The sequence below is a fragment of the Bufo bufo genome, chromosome 4 (assembly GCF_905171765.1).
Source record: "Bufo bufo chromosome 4, aBufBuf1.1, whole genome shotgun sequence".
Lineage (NCBI taxonomy): Eukaryota > Metazoa > Chordata > Amphibia > Anura > Bufonidae > Bufo > Bufo bufo.
The window spans coordinates 160,521,490-160,536,968 of NC_053392.1; the positions used below are offsets into that span (position 1 = coordinate 160,521,490).

The 15,479-nt window shown below is 42.6% G+C and overlaps 1 protein-coding gene across 1 annotated transcript in view; it reads left to right on the plus strand.

Annotated features, from left to right (window-relative positions):
* SLC9A9 (solute carrier family 9 member A9) overlaps positions 1-15,479 on the plus strand; it is a 902,549-nt gene that overhangs the window by 364,951 nt on the left and 522,119 nt on the right. The window contains exon 8 of the mRNA XM_040428049.1: positions 6,756-6,861. Coding sequence (XP_040283983.1) covers positions 6,756-6,861 — 106 coding nt within the window. The remainder of the gene's footprint in view (positions 1-6,755; positions 6,862-15,479) is intronic.

A 15,479-nucleotide genomic window follows, 5' to 3' on the forward strand; every position in this document is an offset into this window, starting at 1 on the left:
CTTGGTCACCTTGCCACTCTGTGGTATCCTCCTGATGCTGCTACTGCCATCTCCACGCTATGTCACCTTACAACTCTGTGGTATCCTGATGCTACTGCCAACTCCACACTATGTCACCTTGACACTCTGTGGTATCCTGATGCTCCACACTTGGTCACCTTGCCACTCTGTGGTATCCTCCTGATGCTGCTGCTGCTACTGCCATCTCCACGCTATGTCACCTTACAACTCTGTGGTATCCTGATGCTACTGCCAACTCCACACTATGTCACCTTGCCACTCTGTGGTGTCCTGATGCTGCTGCTGCTACTGCCATCTCCACAATATGTCACCTTGCCACTCTGTGGTATCCTGATGCTGCTGCTGCTACTGCCATCTCCACACTATGTCACCTTGCCACTCTGTGGTATCCTGATGCTGCTGCTGCTACTGCCATCTCCACACTATGTCACCTTGCCATTCTGTGGTATCCTCCTGATGTTTCTGCTGTCGCCACCTCCAGACTGTGTCATTGTGCCTCTCGGTGGCCTCATCCTGATGCTGCTGCTGCCACCTCTACACTCTGTCATTGGGCCACTCTGTGGTCTCCTTATGCTGCCGCCAACTCCAGACTGTGTCATAGTGCCGCTCGGTGACCTTCTCATACTGCTGCTGCTGCCGCCACCTCCACACTCTGTCATTGGGCCACTCTGTGGTCTCCTTATGCTGCTGCCAACTCCATACTCTGTCATTGGGCCACTCTCTGGTCTACTCATGCTGCTGCCAACTCCAGACTCTGTCAGTGTGCCACTCTGTGGCCTCCTGATGCTGCCACCACCTTCAGACTCTGTCATTTTGCCACTCTGTGGCCTCCTCATACTGCTGCCAACTCCAGTCTCTGTCAGTGTGCCACTCTGTGGCCTCCTGATGCTGCCGCCACCTTCAGACTCTGTCATTTTTGCCACTCTGTGGCCTCCTCATGCTGCTGCCACCTCCACAATCTCTCGTCGTCGTGCTACTCTGTGGCCTCCTCATGCTGCTGCCACCTCCACAATCTCTTGTCGTCGTGCCACTCTGTGGCCTCCTGATGCTGCCGCCACCTCCAGACTCTGTCATTGGGCCACTCTATGGTCTCCTCATGCTGTTACCTCCCTCCCCACTTCATGACTGGGCCACTATTTTGCCTTTCGGCCTGGCTGACATCATGATTTATTTGATCTTTCTTCTTATCTGTCAGAAAGAAGGAAAAATTAGACGCACAACGAATCCTGTCTGTGTAGCAGCTGTAAAGCCGGCATGGTCCCATCACAATTCGCTTATGATTTGGTAGCCAAAAGCAGGAGTGGGTACAAAACACAGAAGACATGCAAATATTCCATTCACGTGTCATCTATGTTTTAGACCCACTTTTTTTTTTGGCATTAGCAATACTGATGGATTATTGAGCAAATGCTGACCGAGTGAAGGCATATACTCCACAGACAGGATCCGTTTTTTGTGGGTTATTGTTCTGACGGATCAGAGGAAGGGCAAATTAATCAGTGACATCAACACAAACTTACTGCTGACACCCTCTCCACTCTACTCTACTTGTATACGCGTTTAATAGAATAGAATTTGTAGACATCTATGTGGAATCAGCTGGCGACGGTGTAAACGGAGTGTGCTTCTTGGCGCTAACATCGACCTGTAAGGCTGAGTTCATACTTGAGTTATTTGGTCAGTTTTGGCCCCGTGACTGCCCTAATAAGTGAAGTGTGCAGTGATTCTAAGAGCGATGCCTATCATTTGCATGTCATAGGGACTCACAGTATTATTTCACTACCAAAGCAGACTCCTTATGCGTGTTCCTTCAAGGCACAGTGTTCTACACCACTATAAAGGCTCTCAGCAACCAGGAAATTGCAGTTTTTTAACATAATTCGCCACAAATATATTATGACCGAACCAAATTTTTCCCCAAAAATTTGGCGAACCGGCGAATCTAATTTTTGTAAAATTCGCTCATCTTTACTTCAAACCATTCATTTCAGCAGGTTCAATTTCTGTGGTGGATATCCCTGCTGAAATAAACATTGATGTATTTGCATACATTGTTTTTTCCGGATTGTTTGTCTGATGGTCACGGGCACAGTGGGACAGAGTCCTGACTTGCTGATCCTCACTTCTCTATTGTAGCTTTTATAGTTAACGTTTAAAAAAACTAAAAATCTTTTCTACACAAATAATTTGCTTTGTGTCACTGTGTTTAGACACTCATAGGGGGTCATTTATTAAATTTTTTGTAATTTTGTATTCCATTTTTTGGGGGAAGGTGACCAAAAAAAGGCAGTTCTAACACTTAGGATTTAGTTTTTTTTACTACACGTGATAAATAACAATATTTTAATATTTTGATCATTTGTGAACACAACATTACCAGTTATATTTACCAATTATGTTTATCTTTTTTATTATAAACTTTTTGTTTGAGAAATGGCAAAAGAGGGGTTTGATTTTTTTCTATTTCTATCATATAATATTTTCAAAAACTTGAAACACCTGGGGTGTTCACTGTGTAATACAGCTGGCACCAACCATGTTTCGAGCTTATACAGCTTGTAGATTAACCATTGCAACCATTTTTTGTGGGCTTAATTACAATCCACTGTATCGTGTTACCAACTCTCGTGCAGGCCTGTGTGTCTCCAGACTACTTCGACAAACAAAGCCAATCTGTATTCTTATACTTGCTTTAATCCAGGGGTAGGTTCTTTACCTGCCTGATAGTGGTATGGTTAGCAAAGCTTACTGCGCCACACTGCTGAACATCCATTGCTACAATGCAGATCATTTAATAACACAATACATTGCTCAATCCCCACCTCCATACAGCATTCAGTAAATACTCGGATATAATACCCAATCAATAGTGTCCGAAAGTTTACAGTCACCACACGCCTACAATGCTTGGTTTATGACACTATACTTCATTGATATGACTTGTCATCGGTTGGCGCTCACATACAGTGGTTCAGCTCATGCTGGCCACACTCACCAGTTAATATGTTTCTCAATACATGCTCCCATACATGCCTTAATTAACTTGGTTATACGCTGCTCTATAAATGCAGTATAAAAGTAACACTTATACACAAATGCTTACTTTGATATATACTTAGGCTGTGAACACCTTTTGGGGGAGTTTTTTTTATTTATGAATTTTACTCATTTTGGGCTAAAAAAATGTTTTTAAATTGGTCTTCAGGGTAACATTTCAGCCTAGCTACAGAGTATCATGCGGCTCGGATGTGGACCCAAACAACGTTAGTGTGCAACCTTACACTAAGCCCCTGTCGTGTTGCTGCTCTGACGGCTGTGTGTAGCCCTTATCTCTAAATTCCTGACAGCTCATAAACACTCATATAAGCCATATTATTATCAGTTTGATATACATGCAGCTGTCAGAACAGCAAACTTATGAACTGAAACTAAGATACTCAACAGCTAGCCTGAAACTTTACCCTGTAGGACAAAAACTGTGGAGCATTTTTAATGAAAACCAATTAAGGAAAATATTTTTAGCCCAAAATGAATAATAAGAAATCATAAAAAATTTCCCCCAAAAGGTGTTCATAATATTTAAATACATATTTTGTAAATCAACTTTTCTGCTATTAGATTTTTGTTGTTAAATGCCAAACAACCCCTTTAACCACTTTCTGACCACCCATAGACTATGGGTCAGGATTTATCTCCGGATGTTTTAGAATGTCCATTCAGAGATCGCAGCTTCAGGGCTACCCATAGAGAAGGCAGGGACCATTCCTTGGTGTCCCTGCCTTCTAGATTGCTGAATACACAGCACTGAATGACCGCTGTATATTCAGCTAAAGAAGCGATGTGCTCCTTCCTGTTCGGCGGTCATGTCACGTGTCGGGTCTTCCTGAGACCACAATCAGCTCTGCAATGAGGCTGGTGAGGCTGTACAGCATAGTATAGTGCTGTACAGCCTCTCTGGGGGTTGTACTTCCCCTGTAACTGGGGCTACTATATCGGCCCTAGTTACAGGAGAAATCAATAGTAAAAAATAAAAATGTGATGTTAATTGTCCCCCAGAGGTCTTGTAGGGGATTCAAAATATAAAAATAAAGTGTTTTATAGAAATAAAAAAAAGGTTTTGCATGTAAAAAAGTACCCTTTTCCCCAATTAAGTCATTTAAAAATTGTTAAAAATAGAAAAATAAAAATAAAATAGACATATTTGGTATTGCCGCGTCCGTAATGACCGGATCTATAAAGATATATATGATCTATCCCATCAGGTGAATAGAGTAAAAAAAATATATAATTATGCCAAAACAGCAATTTTTTTTGTCACCTCACCTCCCAAAAAACATAATATCAAGAGATCAAAATGTTGTATGTGCCCCAAAATGGTGCCAATAAAAACATCAACTCATCCCACAAATAGTGAGCCCTCGCACTAGACCATAGCCAGAAAATAAAAACAAAATATGGCTCTAAGAAAATGGCAACACAAAATTTTGATTAATTTTTTTCGAAAAATGCTCTTATTGTGTAAAACGTGAAAAAATAGACATATTTGGTATCGCCGCATCTTTAATGACCAGCTCTATAAAAATATCACATGATCTACCCCATCAAGTCAACGCCATTAGAAAAATAAATAAAAATTTACGCCAAAACAGCCTTTTTGTCACCTCACCTCCCAAAAAAACATAATATCAAGTTATCAAAAAGTCTTATGTACCCAAAAATGGTACCGATAAAAAGTACAGTCTGTCCTGCAAAGGGCAAGCCCTCGGACATCTACGTTGGAAGAAAAGTTATGGATGTTTGCATATGGCGATGCAAAATATAACAGATTTTTTTATATGGTATTTGCATAATCATATCCACCTGCAGAATAAAGTTTTCATATCATATTTACCACATGGTGAACCTCATATAAAAATAAAAAGCACTGACAGAATTTCAAAATTTGCCCACCTCACCTCAAAAACAATTAAATAAAAAGTGATCAGAAAGCCAAATGTACACCAAAATGGTGCTAATAAATACTACTGCTTGTCCTTCAAAAAATAAGCCCTCACACAGCAAAGTCAACAACAAAAAAATGTAAAAGAAAAGTTATGGCTCTTAAAAATAATTTCAGCAAATTCCGTATTAAAAAATCCAGATGCTGCTCCTTCCCTTCTGAGCCCTGGCTTATCTCTAAACAGCAGTTACGACCACAAATGGGGTACTTCTGTATTCGAGAAAATAGGTAGCAAATTTTGGGGTGATATTCTCTTGTTATTCCTTGTGAAAAAGAACGTTTGGGCCTAAAGCATTCATTTCTTGTAATAATTTCTTGGGTGGTGTAGTTTTCTAAATGTGGTCACTTTTTGGGGGTTTTCACTATAGGGGTACCTCAGGGTCTCTTCAAATGCAACATGGCGCCCAAAGACCATTCCTGCAAAATCTGCCCTCCAAAAACCATATGGCACTTCTGTGCCCTGCTGTGCGCCCATACAGCATTGCTGAGAAAATTGTATATATGCAAATTAGCCTGTAGGAGGAATGTTACTGTTACTCCTATAAGCTCAGCGATCTCTGCAACTGCCGCACCCTTTGCACTGTGATTGATTTTAGGTGTTTGCCACTTATACAGCTCATGTAATTTCACATGCGGCGAGCTACATGGGGGTGGGGATTGGTAGGATGAACAGGTCAGGATTCTATTTAAACGGAAAATGCAAATGTGATCGCACACTACATCCAGGATTCTATTTACCCCCCAGTTCTGCATTCTAGTTATAATTTTTAACAAACAAATCTCCAGAACCCATAGAGAGAGATAGATGGGGATAGAAGGGAGTATAAAGGGGGTTTGACTGCATGATCAGACTACAGAGTTTGTTTGTGGTCTGTATCCCTGGGACACATAGGTCTGCTTCATTCTTTTTATAATTTGGAAGCATTGGAGAAGTAAAATAAATTGGTTACAAAGATGGACTTACCCTTTAAGGCTACTTTCACACCGTTTGAAGGGGCTCACAAGCGGCCCCGAACGCATCCGTCCAGCCCTAATGCATTCTGAGTGGAGGGGGATCCGCTCAGAATGCATCAGTCTGGCAGCGTTCAGCCTCCGCTCCGCTCAGCAAGCGGACACCTGAACGCTGCTTGCAGCGTTCGGGTGTCCGCCTGGCCGTGCGGAGGCAAGCGGATCCGTCCAGACTTACAATGTAAGTCAATGGGGACGGATCCGTTTGAAGTTGACACAATATGGCTCAATTTTCAAACGGATCCGTCCCCCATTGACTTTCAATGTAAAGTCTGGACGGATCCGTCTGAACAACTTTCAGACTTAGAATTTTTTCTAAACTATAATGCAGACGGATCCGTTCTGAACGGATCCAAACGTCTGCATTATAGGAGCGGATCCGTCTGAGCAGACACCAGACGGACCCGCTCTGAACACTAGTGTGAAAGTAACATTTCTATTAAAAATTATGTTTTGTGTACATAAATGGTACAAATAAGTTGTGCACTCTATAACAAAAGAAACAAAAATAAAATAAAAACAGAAGAGCAATAAAGCACAGTATTTAAGATGTTGATGTGTTATTTAGACAAGGGAACAATTTATAAGAATGTTTATTCTTTTAAGACACTGCTAGATAAATGGTAACATATCTTAAGCTTTCCGCAGTCTCTCTCCAGCTTGTTAAATAGACATGTCTGAATTATTTCTCTGGTAAAATGTATTTTCCTTAATATGTTTTGGTCACTTGACAAAATTCACAAAATTGTGTGAATTTCCCATGTTGGAGACAGGGCTATTTTTCCTGCTGTCATGGAGTGCTTTCCTATCTGCAGAAGCAGCAGGGCTGACAGGTAAGTCACTGAATGGCAAATTGTATTGTGTAGATTAAGGTGGATGAAAAACATTGTCTAAAAGTAAGCCAGACAGTGCTCTGCTCAACGTCCAAGAACAGAACCCCAATAAAGGCAATGGAGTCTATCGCCAGACATTTGGATCTGTCACATTGGTCATGGCTTCGTTATAAACAGAAGCTATGACACTAATGTCTACAGCGCCTTCTTTTTGTTTTCTTTTATGGGGGTGCTGTGGTATCTTTAACATCTCCAGAAATGTGGTATATTTATATATATATATATATATATATATATACACATGCCTGTGTTCCACACAGTGCATTATCTCCTTTTTTTTAACAGACAGTTTTTTTCTCATCTGTATTTCATAAAATATCAATGATCTGGATTCAAGTATTCATCAACATGAAATAAATACCATTAAGGTATTTCAGAATCAATACTACAGTACTGTAGGAATATTGTAATACCTCTTCATCGGAAACACATTTGTCTTGTGAAGGACAACCCACTCCTGTTGGGGAATCCAGATCAACATTAAAGGGGTATTACCATCACAGACTATGGGGGCATATTGATAGGATATGCTCCCAATGCCTGATAGCTGCGGGTCCCACCTCTGGGACCCACACCTAAGTCAAGAACGAAGCGGACAGAGTGGTGGCTGGAGGATCCCGGGTCCGGCCACCACTAAGCGCTCCCCCTATACAAGTTAATGGGAGTGCACCGCGTTTGCGCAGCCACCGTTCCCTTTCATTTCTATGGAGCCGACGGAAATTTTCGGAAGCCCCATAGAAATTAATGAAGGGCGGCTGCACATGCACTTCCGTATGTTCTATTGGGCCATAGGCCATAGACACACCTAGGATTTGGAGGAGGAATATAAAAAAAAAAAGTACTAACATACCTCAACACAGACACCCAAATCAGATCCCCATTCTTCATCAGATCTCAGATTAGACCCTCATCAGACTCCCAATTCTCATCAGACTCTCAAATCAGATCCCCAAGCTCTATCAGCCTCAAATCAGATCCCCCAACCTTCATCAGCCTCAGATCGGACCCCTCAATCTTCATCAGCCTTTTATCAGCCCCCCTAGCCTCAGATAAGACCCCCCAGCCTTCATTAGCCTCAGATTAGATCCCCAGCCCAATCAGACTCATATCAGAACCCAATAAGCCTCAGATGAGACCCAGTCAGCCTCAGATCAGACCCCCCCCAACTCCAATCAGCCTCAGATCATCCACCCCATCAGACTCCCCAGTCCCCATCAGATTCAGATTAGACCCCCAATCAGCCTCAGATCGGATCCTATCAGCCTCATTTTGGACTGTCCAGCCCCAATCAGCCTCAGATCAGACCACCCAGACCCCATTAGCCTCAGATTGGACCTCTATCACACCTCAGATCAGACATGTGCTGCAGATCCAGGACACATCGCTCCATCGCTTCTTCCGGGTCCCGCTGTATACTGTGACCTGGCGGTGCCCGGCGTCAGGTCATAATGCACGCCTATGTACACTCCGTCCTGACGCTGTGCATGATCAGGACACAGTGCACAGCGGGAATGGGAAGAAGACCAGGGAAGGTGAATACAACCAGCACAGTGCTGCCCTCACCTCCCTGTGCCTCCTGCATAATAATGACTGCTTCCATAATGAAAGTGGTCATTAGCATTCAGACTGTAAGGCTACTTTCACACTTGCGTTGTTCTTTTCCGGCATAGAGTTCCGTCACAGGGGCTCTATACCGGAAAAGAACTGATCAGTTTTATCCCCATGCATTCTGAATGGAGAGTAATCCGTTCAGTTTGCATCAGGATGTCTTCAGTTCAGTCGTTTTGACTGATCAGGCAAAAGAGAAAACCGCAGCATGCTACGGTTTTCTCTCCAGCGAAAAAAACTGAAGACTTGCCTGAACGCCGGATCCGGCATTTTTTTCTCATAGGAATGAATTAGCGCCGGATCCGGCATTCAGAATACCGGAATGCCGGATCCGTCGTTCCGGCATGCGCATGCGCAGATCGGTAAAAATATGAAAAAATTTACAAGACGGATCCGTCGGTCCGCATGACAAGCGGAGAGACGGATCCGTCCTTGCAATGCATTTGTGAGACGGATCCGCATCCGTCTCACAAATGCTTTCAGTCAGTGGCAGATCGGCGGATCCGGCGGGCAGTTCCGACGACACTGCCGCAAGTGTGAAAGTAGCCTAAGACGCACTGCTAATTTTTCGTAGGGGAAAAAGTGTGTCTTATAGTCCGAAAAATACGGTATATGTTTTTTTTTTATTTATTCAGGTGGTGACATTTAATTAAATTCGAAAATGTAAAAAAAAATAAAAAATACAGCTGGCCATTTTCTGATGACGCATTTATTTTAAGCTGTCTCACTCATTATAAAATACTCTCTCTGATTATAATATACTGATAGCCATACGTGTTTTAGAATGTAAGATATGCCTGCTTTGACTGTAATGATGCTTACTTTAAACTATACTATACACTTACTATTCTATGCTTACTATCTAGAGCACTTGCAATATAAAAACATTACATGACATCATTTGTAGGATTGCTGTTCCTCCTGTTAATACAATAGAAGTGCAGGAGTCGGCATTGATGAGATATGTAACTAGAATTTTGCACTAGATGCAAATACATTTTATTTATGGTATGGTCCGATTCACAGGACTATACTGCAGTGATAAAAATGCAATAAGGTATAATTCAGGATGGCCGGCTGAGTTTTGTGAGCTGAGAAATGTTGGAGAATTTAATATATCGCTGTGCAATGTTAAACTTCGGCAGTAAATCATAGATTATGTGCAAGATTTCTGGAGCTGTGACTTTGCTCCGGGGCGGTGTGCCGTCTATAATGAGAGCAGTGTACAGCAGGATTGCTCTGGCATACAGTAGGGGCAGAGTTAATTTGCTGAAAGCAGAGGCTAAAGAGCTGCAAGCGGCACAAAAAGATCTCTGCATGATATCCTGCTATTAACTTTGTGATGGACGCCTTTTTTTATTCCATTGTTCCTGGTCTGTGGGACATAATAGCAAGATTTATTAATGTTTTATGTGTCTGAAAGGATGCTCAGTATTATTCTGTTATCCTGTTTTTATGTTATTCTCTATACCCATTTACTGTCTGTAATGGTCTCAGAAATGGCGCTTTATCTGTAATGTTATATTTTTCTGTAATTAGGCTATTATTGTTCATGTTGGTTGTGTACATATTCTTTTGATAGCAGTCCTTATTTATTTTCTTGTTTTGGGAAATGAGGCCCCATGATTGTTCCAAGAGTGAATCTGCGCAGCTTGTGTGTTCTGTGAGGACCAGGCTGCAGTAGAAGGTGGCGGGTTAGGGCTCATTAGGATGACAATATGTGTTTTGCGGTCTGCAAATTGCGGATCCACAATACACAGATACTGGCCATGTGTGTTCCGCATTTTGCAGAACGGAACGGCCAACCCTATGATAGAAATAATGTGGGTGATTGAGTCAGCACAACCCTGTATGTAGGTGCACATCACTATGGCGAAATACATATACAAACGGAAAATACAAATGTGATAGCACTCTGCAACCAGCATTCTGCCCTGCCTCTATGCTGGATGAGGCATTGGTGTACATTTTGGCCAAAGCGTAATAAGCCACTCACCACGTCAAGGTCGCCTCTAATGAGTGGTCCCTAACACTAGTTCCTACCTGTTCATGGGCCATGACAGCCACACAATGATAGAAATGCCTATTATTGTCTGCAAAAGGGGGCTGTTAGACTACTCTTCTGTCTCTTCTGCATTGGTTCCTTTGGATGTGGCAGGGAGAGGCATTTCTCGGTCACAGCAGAAGTTTGTTGCAAAAAGTAGGTCCTAGAGGAAGACACATCAGCGTCGGGGTGTGGAGTTTTACATTTCTCTTTGTGACGGTCTATTTAGTAGGCTTGCCCTTTGGCCACAATCTACAAACATTAGTGTGTAAACCAGCCCTATATCTGTGTGTATGACTACCTGATGTGTGTTGTCCTAGCTAAATCTAAAGTTTGTCCCTCTTGGCTGCATTTGAGGGCAGCCAAGAGGTCAGGTAGGTGCGGGTCCCATCTCTGAGATCCGCACCTATCTCTAAAATGGGTCTACCAAAAGTGAATGAGTATATTGGTTTGTAGTGGCTCACCCCACTATTGCATATGGAATGGGTGCCGCAACTGATTTATAGATGGGGTGTGTCTATAAAAGAATCAATGTAGAATATAGAGTAGTTGTGCACACCTAATTTGGAAGGTTGTATTCTTCCAAATGAGGTGTGCACAACTACTCTATATTCTACAAAAGTGAATGAGAGCTCACCGCGCATGCACGTGGGGTTTCCAAAAATAGGGTTTCTGTGGGGTTTCCAAAAATGGCGAATTGCGTCCCATAGAATGGAGTTCCGCTCCGTTCACTTCTGTGGGACTGCCAAAGATAGTTGAACAAGTTAAAGCTACTTTCGGCAGTCCCATAGAACTGATAGAAGGGAGGCCGCTCATGCACAGCTTGCTCTCCACTCACTTCAAGGGTCCCATTCTGGACATAGGTGCGGGCCCCAGAGGTGGGAGACCTGAACCTGTCTCAACTAGATGGCATATCCCAGCAGTATGCTACCAATGTCTCAGATAAGAAAACCCCTTTAAAATTACTAATGGATTCTGATCCATCAGATGAGGATTGACTAGGGAGTCTTGGTAGTTGGTATAATGTTTCCTGTGGGTGAAGACCCCCCGTATGGCCCCTTGTGGTACAGTAGGTTGATCACCACTTTTCTTACAAGTTGGGAAAACGTTACGATACTTGATTAGCTTTTGAAGAGAAATATTTCTATTACATTCTGCTGACAGACGTGATTGGAAATCAAGTAGCAATAAAATGGGCTTAGGAATTACGCATTGAGCGTGCAGTTTCTACTGACAGCGCCGGCTATACATTAAACTCCCATATTGATTGTTTTGATATTAAAAGAGCCATTTAGAGAATGTGTCTTCCATTGTCAATATGTCACAGTACATTGCATGGGATTTGATATGGGTAATGGCAATGTGAATTAATGGAAAGAGTCTTTTTGTCCCGCAGATGTTAATGGGAGCCATCAATTTCAGTTTTCTAGCCTGTTCCTACATTCAGGAACCAGTAATGCTGCTGAGCGCTAGTTACTATTAACCTTGGAACAGTTCAAAATCCATTTTTGGGATCTGACGCTAAAAGCCCAAAACAGTAAATGACTGATATAGTGCACACAGTTAATTACATCTGCTTTGTATGTGATTCTTAATTGCCTTGACTCAGTACCAGCATTGCTCTTATTAGAATGAATGCAGTGGTAATCACCGCAACATTCAATTGGAGTCATGGAAGAAGTGATAAGCCTGCCATTTATATGGCAAGACAAAGATTTCTCTGACAGTGCAGGGCTACACAGTCCCGGGAGACCATCAGTTCTGGAGAAGTGGTCACAGAATGGTTCAGATCCACAGGTACATGTAGTATAAATGCTGTGGATTTTCTGCAGCAGAAGTGCATGGCGCTCTGCAGTCTGCTCCATCTGCAGAGAGACCAGCATGGTTGAGTTGGTTCCTATACACACTTTTCACATGGAGGCCTTCCCCGTCCATCTCATCATAAGATAAGTGGGTTAACTTTTCCTAATCCAGTGACACCTTATGTACCTACATGTATTGTGTCACCAATACATGTTTTAACCTGTTGCTGGCACCCTCTAGCTCACCTATACCCTATCCCAGACATACTTTTATGTTCCTTTTTAGATCTTTATTGCCCCTGAAAACCATCTTTATATTGGTATGCAAATAAGCATAAAGAAGCCCAAGGGTCAGTACCTTTTCACAATAGAGCCCAGCCACTCCTATCTGAATCGGAGCCCCACTCCTTCCCTCATTGCCTCCTTTCTTGACCTCATCAAGAAACTGCTGGAAAGCTCATGCAGACGCACCTCACCGCTGTGTTTGTGCCTGCGCCGTCGGGGCCCTTCTGTTGACTCTGTTGTCATCAACTGTGCAGCAGATGTCCCAAAAGGCTGATGACTACACTGCCCACAGAAGAGTCCCGACGGTGCAGGCACAAACACAGCTGTGAGGTGAGTCTGCATGAGCATTCACATAAGGTAGTGACCCTCTGTATGGAAAGCAGTCAGTTGTCCCCCTACAGATTCAGAGCTTCTGGGCAGTAGATCCCTGATTTACAAGATAGTCTGTGGCTGCATGTTTACTGGGTGATCGGCGGCATTTATTGAGAACGGGCAGCCCCGATAATTGCTCCGATTGTCGGTCTGTATAAAGGACCTTTGGGCCTGGTGTATTTGGAAGTTACAGGTATGGCAGGTTGTCACACTCTGTTCTCTGTATGAAGTTACAGGGGGTTTCCTGCAGTTTTAAAAGAATTGAAGGAGTGAGAATGAATTCCATTTTGATTAAGGAATTCATTAGTGGGTCATTAAGCCTTAACTCTCTGCTCATTATTTTGGCCTGCTTGGAAAGGACGCTATAGATTCTTTTTTGTTTTTCTTTGCTTGGGTTCAGAGAAGTAATTCATCATGAGGATGTGGAGCTCTCTAGTAAACCTGGTTAGTAAAGTACAAGTAATCTGCAAATGATTTCCGAATAGACCATATTTAATATGTAACATATGGGATAAATTTACACCGTGCTACTTCCCTTTTTTTTTAAATAAAAATCTTGTGCTGTGAAAAGATGCAAGCGTATTCCAACATTATACTTTTATGCATATGTCAGATTTTATTTTTAAACAGAGAAATTAGCATTTTTTTCCAGACAAATTCAATGTTATGTTTTGCAAAAAATCTACCCATATGTTTGCATGCATCTGCCATTCACTTTCATAGAATTTCAGCTAATATCTGGTGTTTTCATTGCATAAATTGCGCCAAATACCACATGTGCAAAAAAACTCCGCTGTAAGGACTCATGCACACGACTGTTGCCTGTTTTGTGGTCTGCAAATTGCAGATCTGCAAAACACAGATACCGTCAGTGTGCATTCTGCATTTTGTGGAACAGAACGTCCAGCCCATAATAGAACTGTCCTATCTTTGTCCATAATATGCACAATAATAGGACATGTTCTATTTTGTTGCGGAACGGGCATGCGGACATACGGAAACGGAGTATACCCTGTACGCGGAGTATACCCTGTACCCATGTACTATGCCAGGATTAGCAGAGCGGCTCCTGCTTCTGCCTGCTCCGCTAAGTTAAGGACCCTTGCAGACGAGGGTTGGTCACGCTGCAAGTCCGCAGCACAGCACCCGGCCTCAACTCCCAGCGCTGCTCGGGGTGACATAGCATTATATTGATTTATGATGCTATGTAACCCTTACAGTTCAAGAAAGTATTAGATAGCACTGACATAATGCTGCCAGTGTTATCCAATACATTCCAGAACTGTAAGGGTAACATAGCATCATAAATCAATATATTGTTATGTGACCCTGGCAGCGCTGGAAGTTCAGGCCGGGAGCTGCACTGCGGACTCGCAGCGTGACCAAGGCTCATCTGCAAGGGCCCTAAGAGCTGACATTCAGGACTGTTAGCTTAGCGGAGTAGGCAGAGGCAGGAGCCCGCTCCGCTCAGCCAATCCTAGCATAGTACATGGGTACAGGGTACTCATGTGCTATGCCAGGAGTTAGTAATCCTCCGGGGGGCATGGCCAGGAGCAGCAATATGTGCTCCTTCCCGTACTCACTGCGCTGCAGCCCCTTTGATAAAATGTGTTCTTCGTATTTTGAACACCGCAGTGTACAGAGAAGTACAGGGTGGGCCATTTATATGGATACACCTTAATAAAATAGGAATGGTTGGTGATATTAACTTCCTGTTTGTGGCACATTAGTATATGTGAGGGGGGAAACTTTTCAAGATGGGTGGTGACCATGGCGGCCATTTTGAAGTCGGCCATTTTGAATCCAACTTTTGTTTTTTCAGTAGGAATAGGGTCATGTGACACTTCAAACTTATTGGGAATTTCACAAGAAAAACAATGGTGTGCTTGGTTTTAACGTAACTTTATTCTTTCATGAGTTATCTTGAAAAGTTTCCCCCCTCACATATACTAATGTGCCACAAACAGGAAGTTAATATCACCAACCACTCCCATTTTATTAAGGTGTATCCATATAAATGGCCCACCCTGTAGATTTTAAGCGCACAGTAAAAGGTGTGCTTTAGGGAGGAAAAAGTGGAATAAAAATACAAAATACATTAATAAACGATATTACAAAAACAATTATTAGGGCATTAGGGACACGTTCACAAAAAATCATGCAAAAGTTTAGTTACTCTAAAGGTTGTCCGTCAGCAGGATCAACCTTGTTAAACCAGGCATACTGCTCAGCAGAGGTGACTGCTGATACCTATCTTATAAAAATCGGTTGCAGCTTTCCTAAGAAAAAGACTTTTATTCAAGGCTTCTGTGCACCTTAGCTTCTCAGCTTTCCAGTGCAATGAAGACCTCACTTGAATAAGGAATAAAAGTATTTTTTTCCTCAGGAACGGCACAACCGATTTTCGCAAGACAGGTATCATTTAGATCAGCAGGGTCAACCCTAGC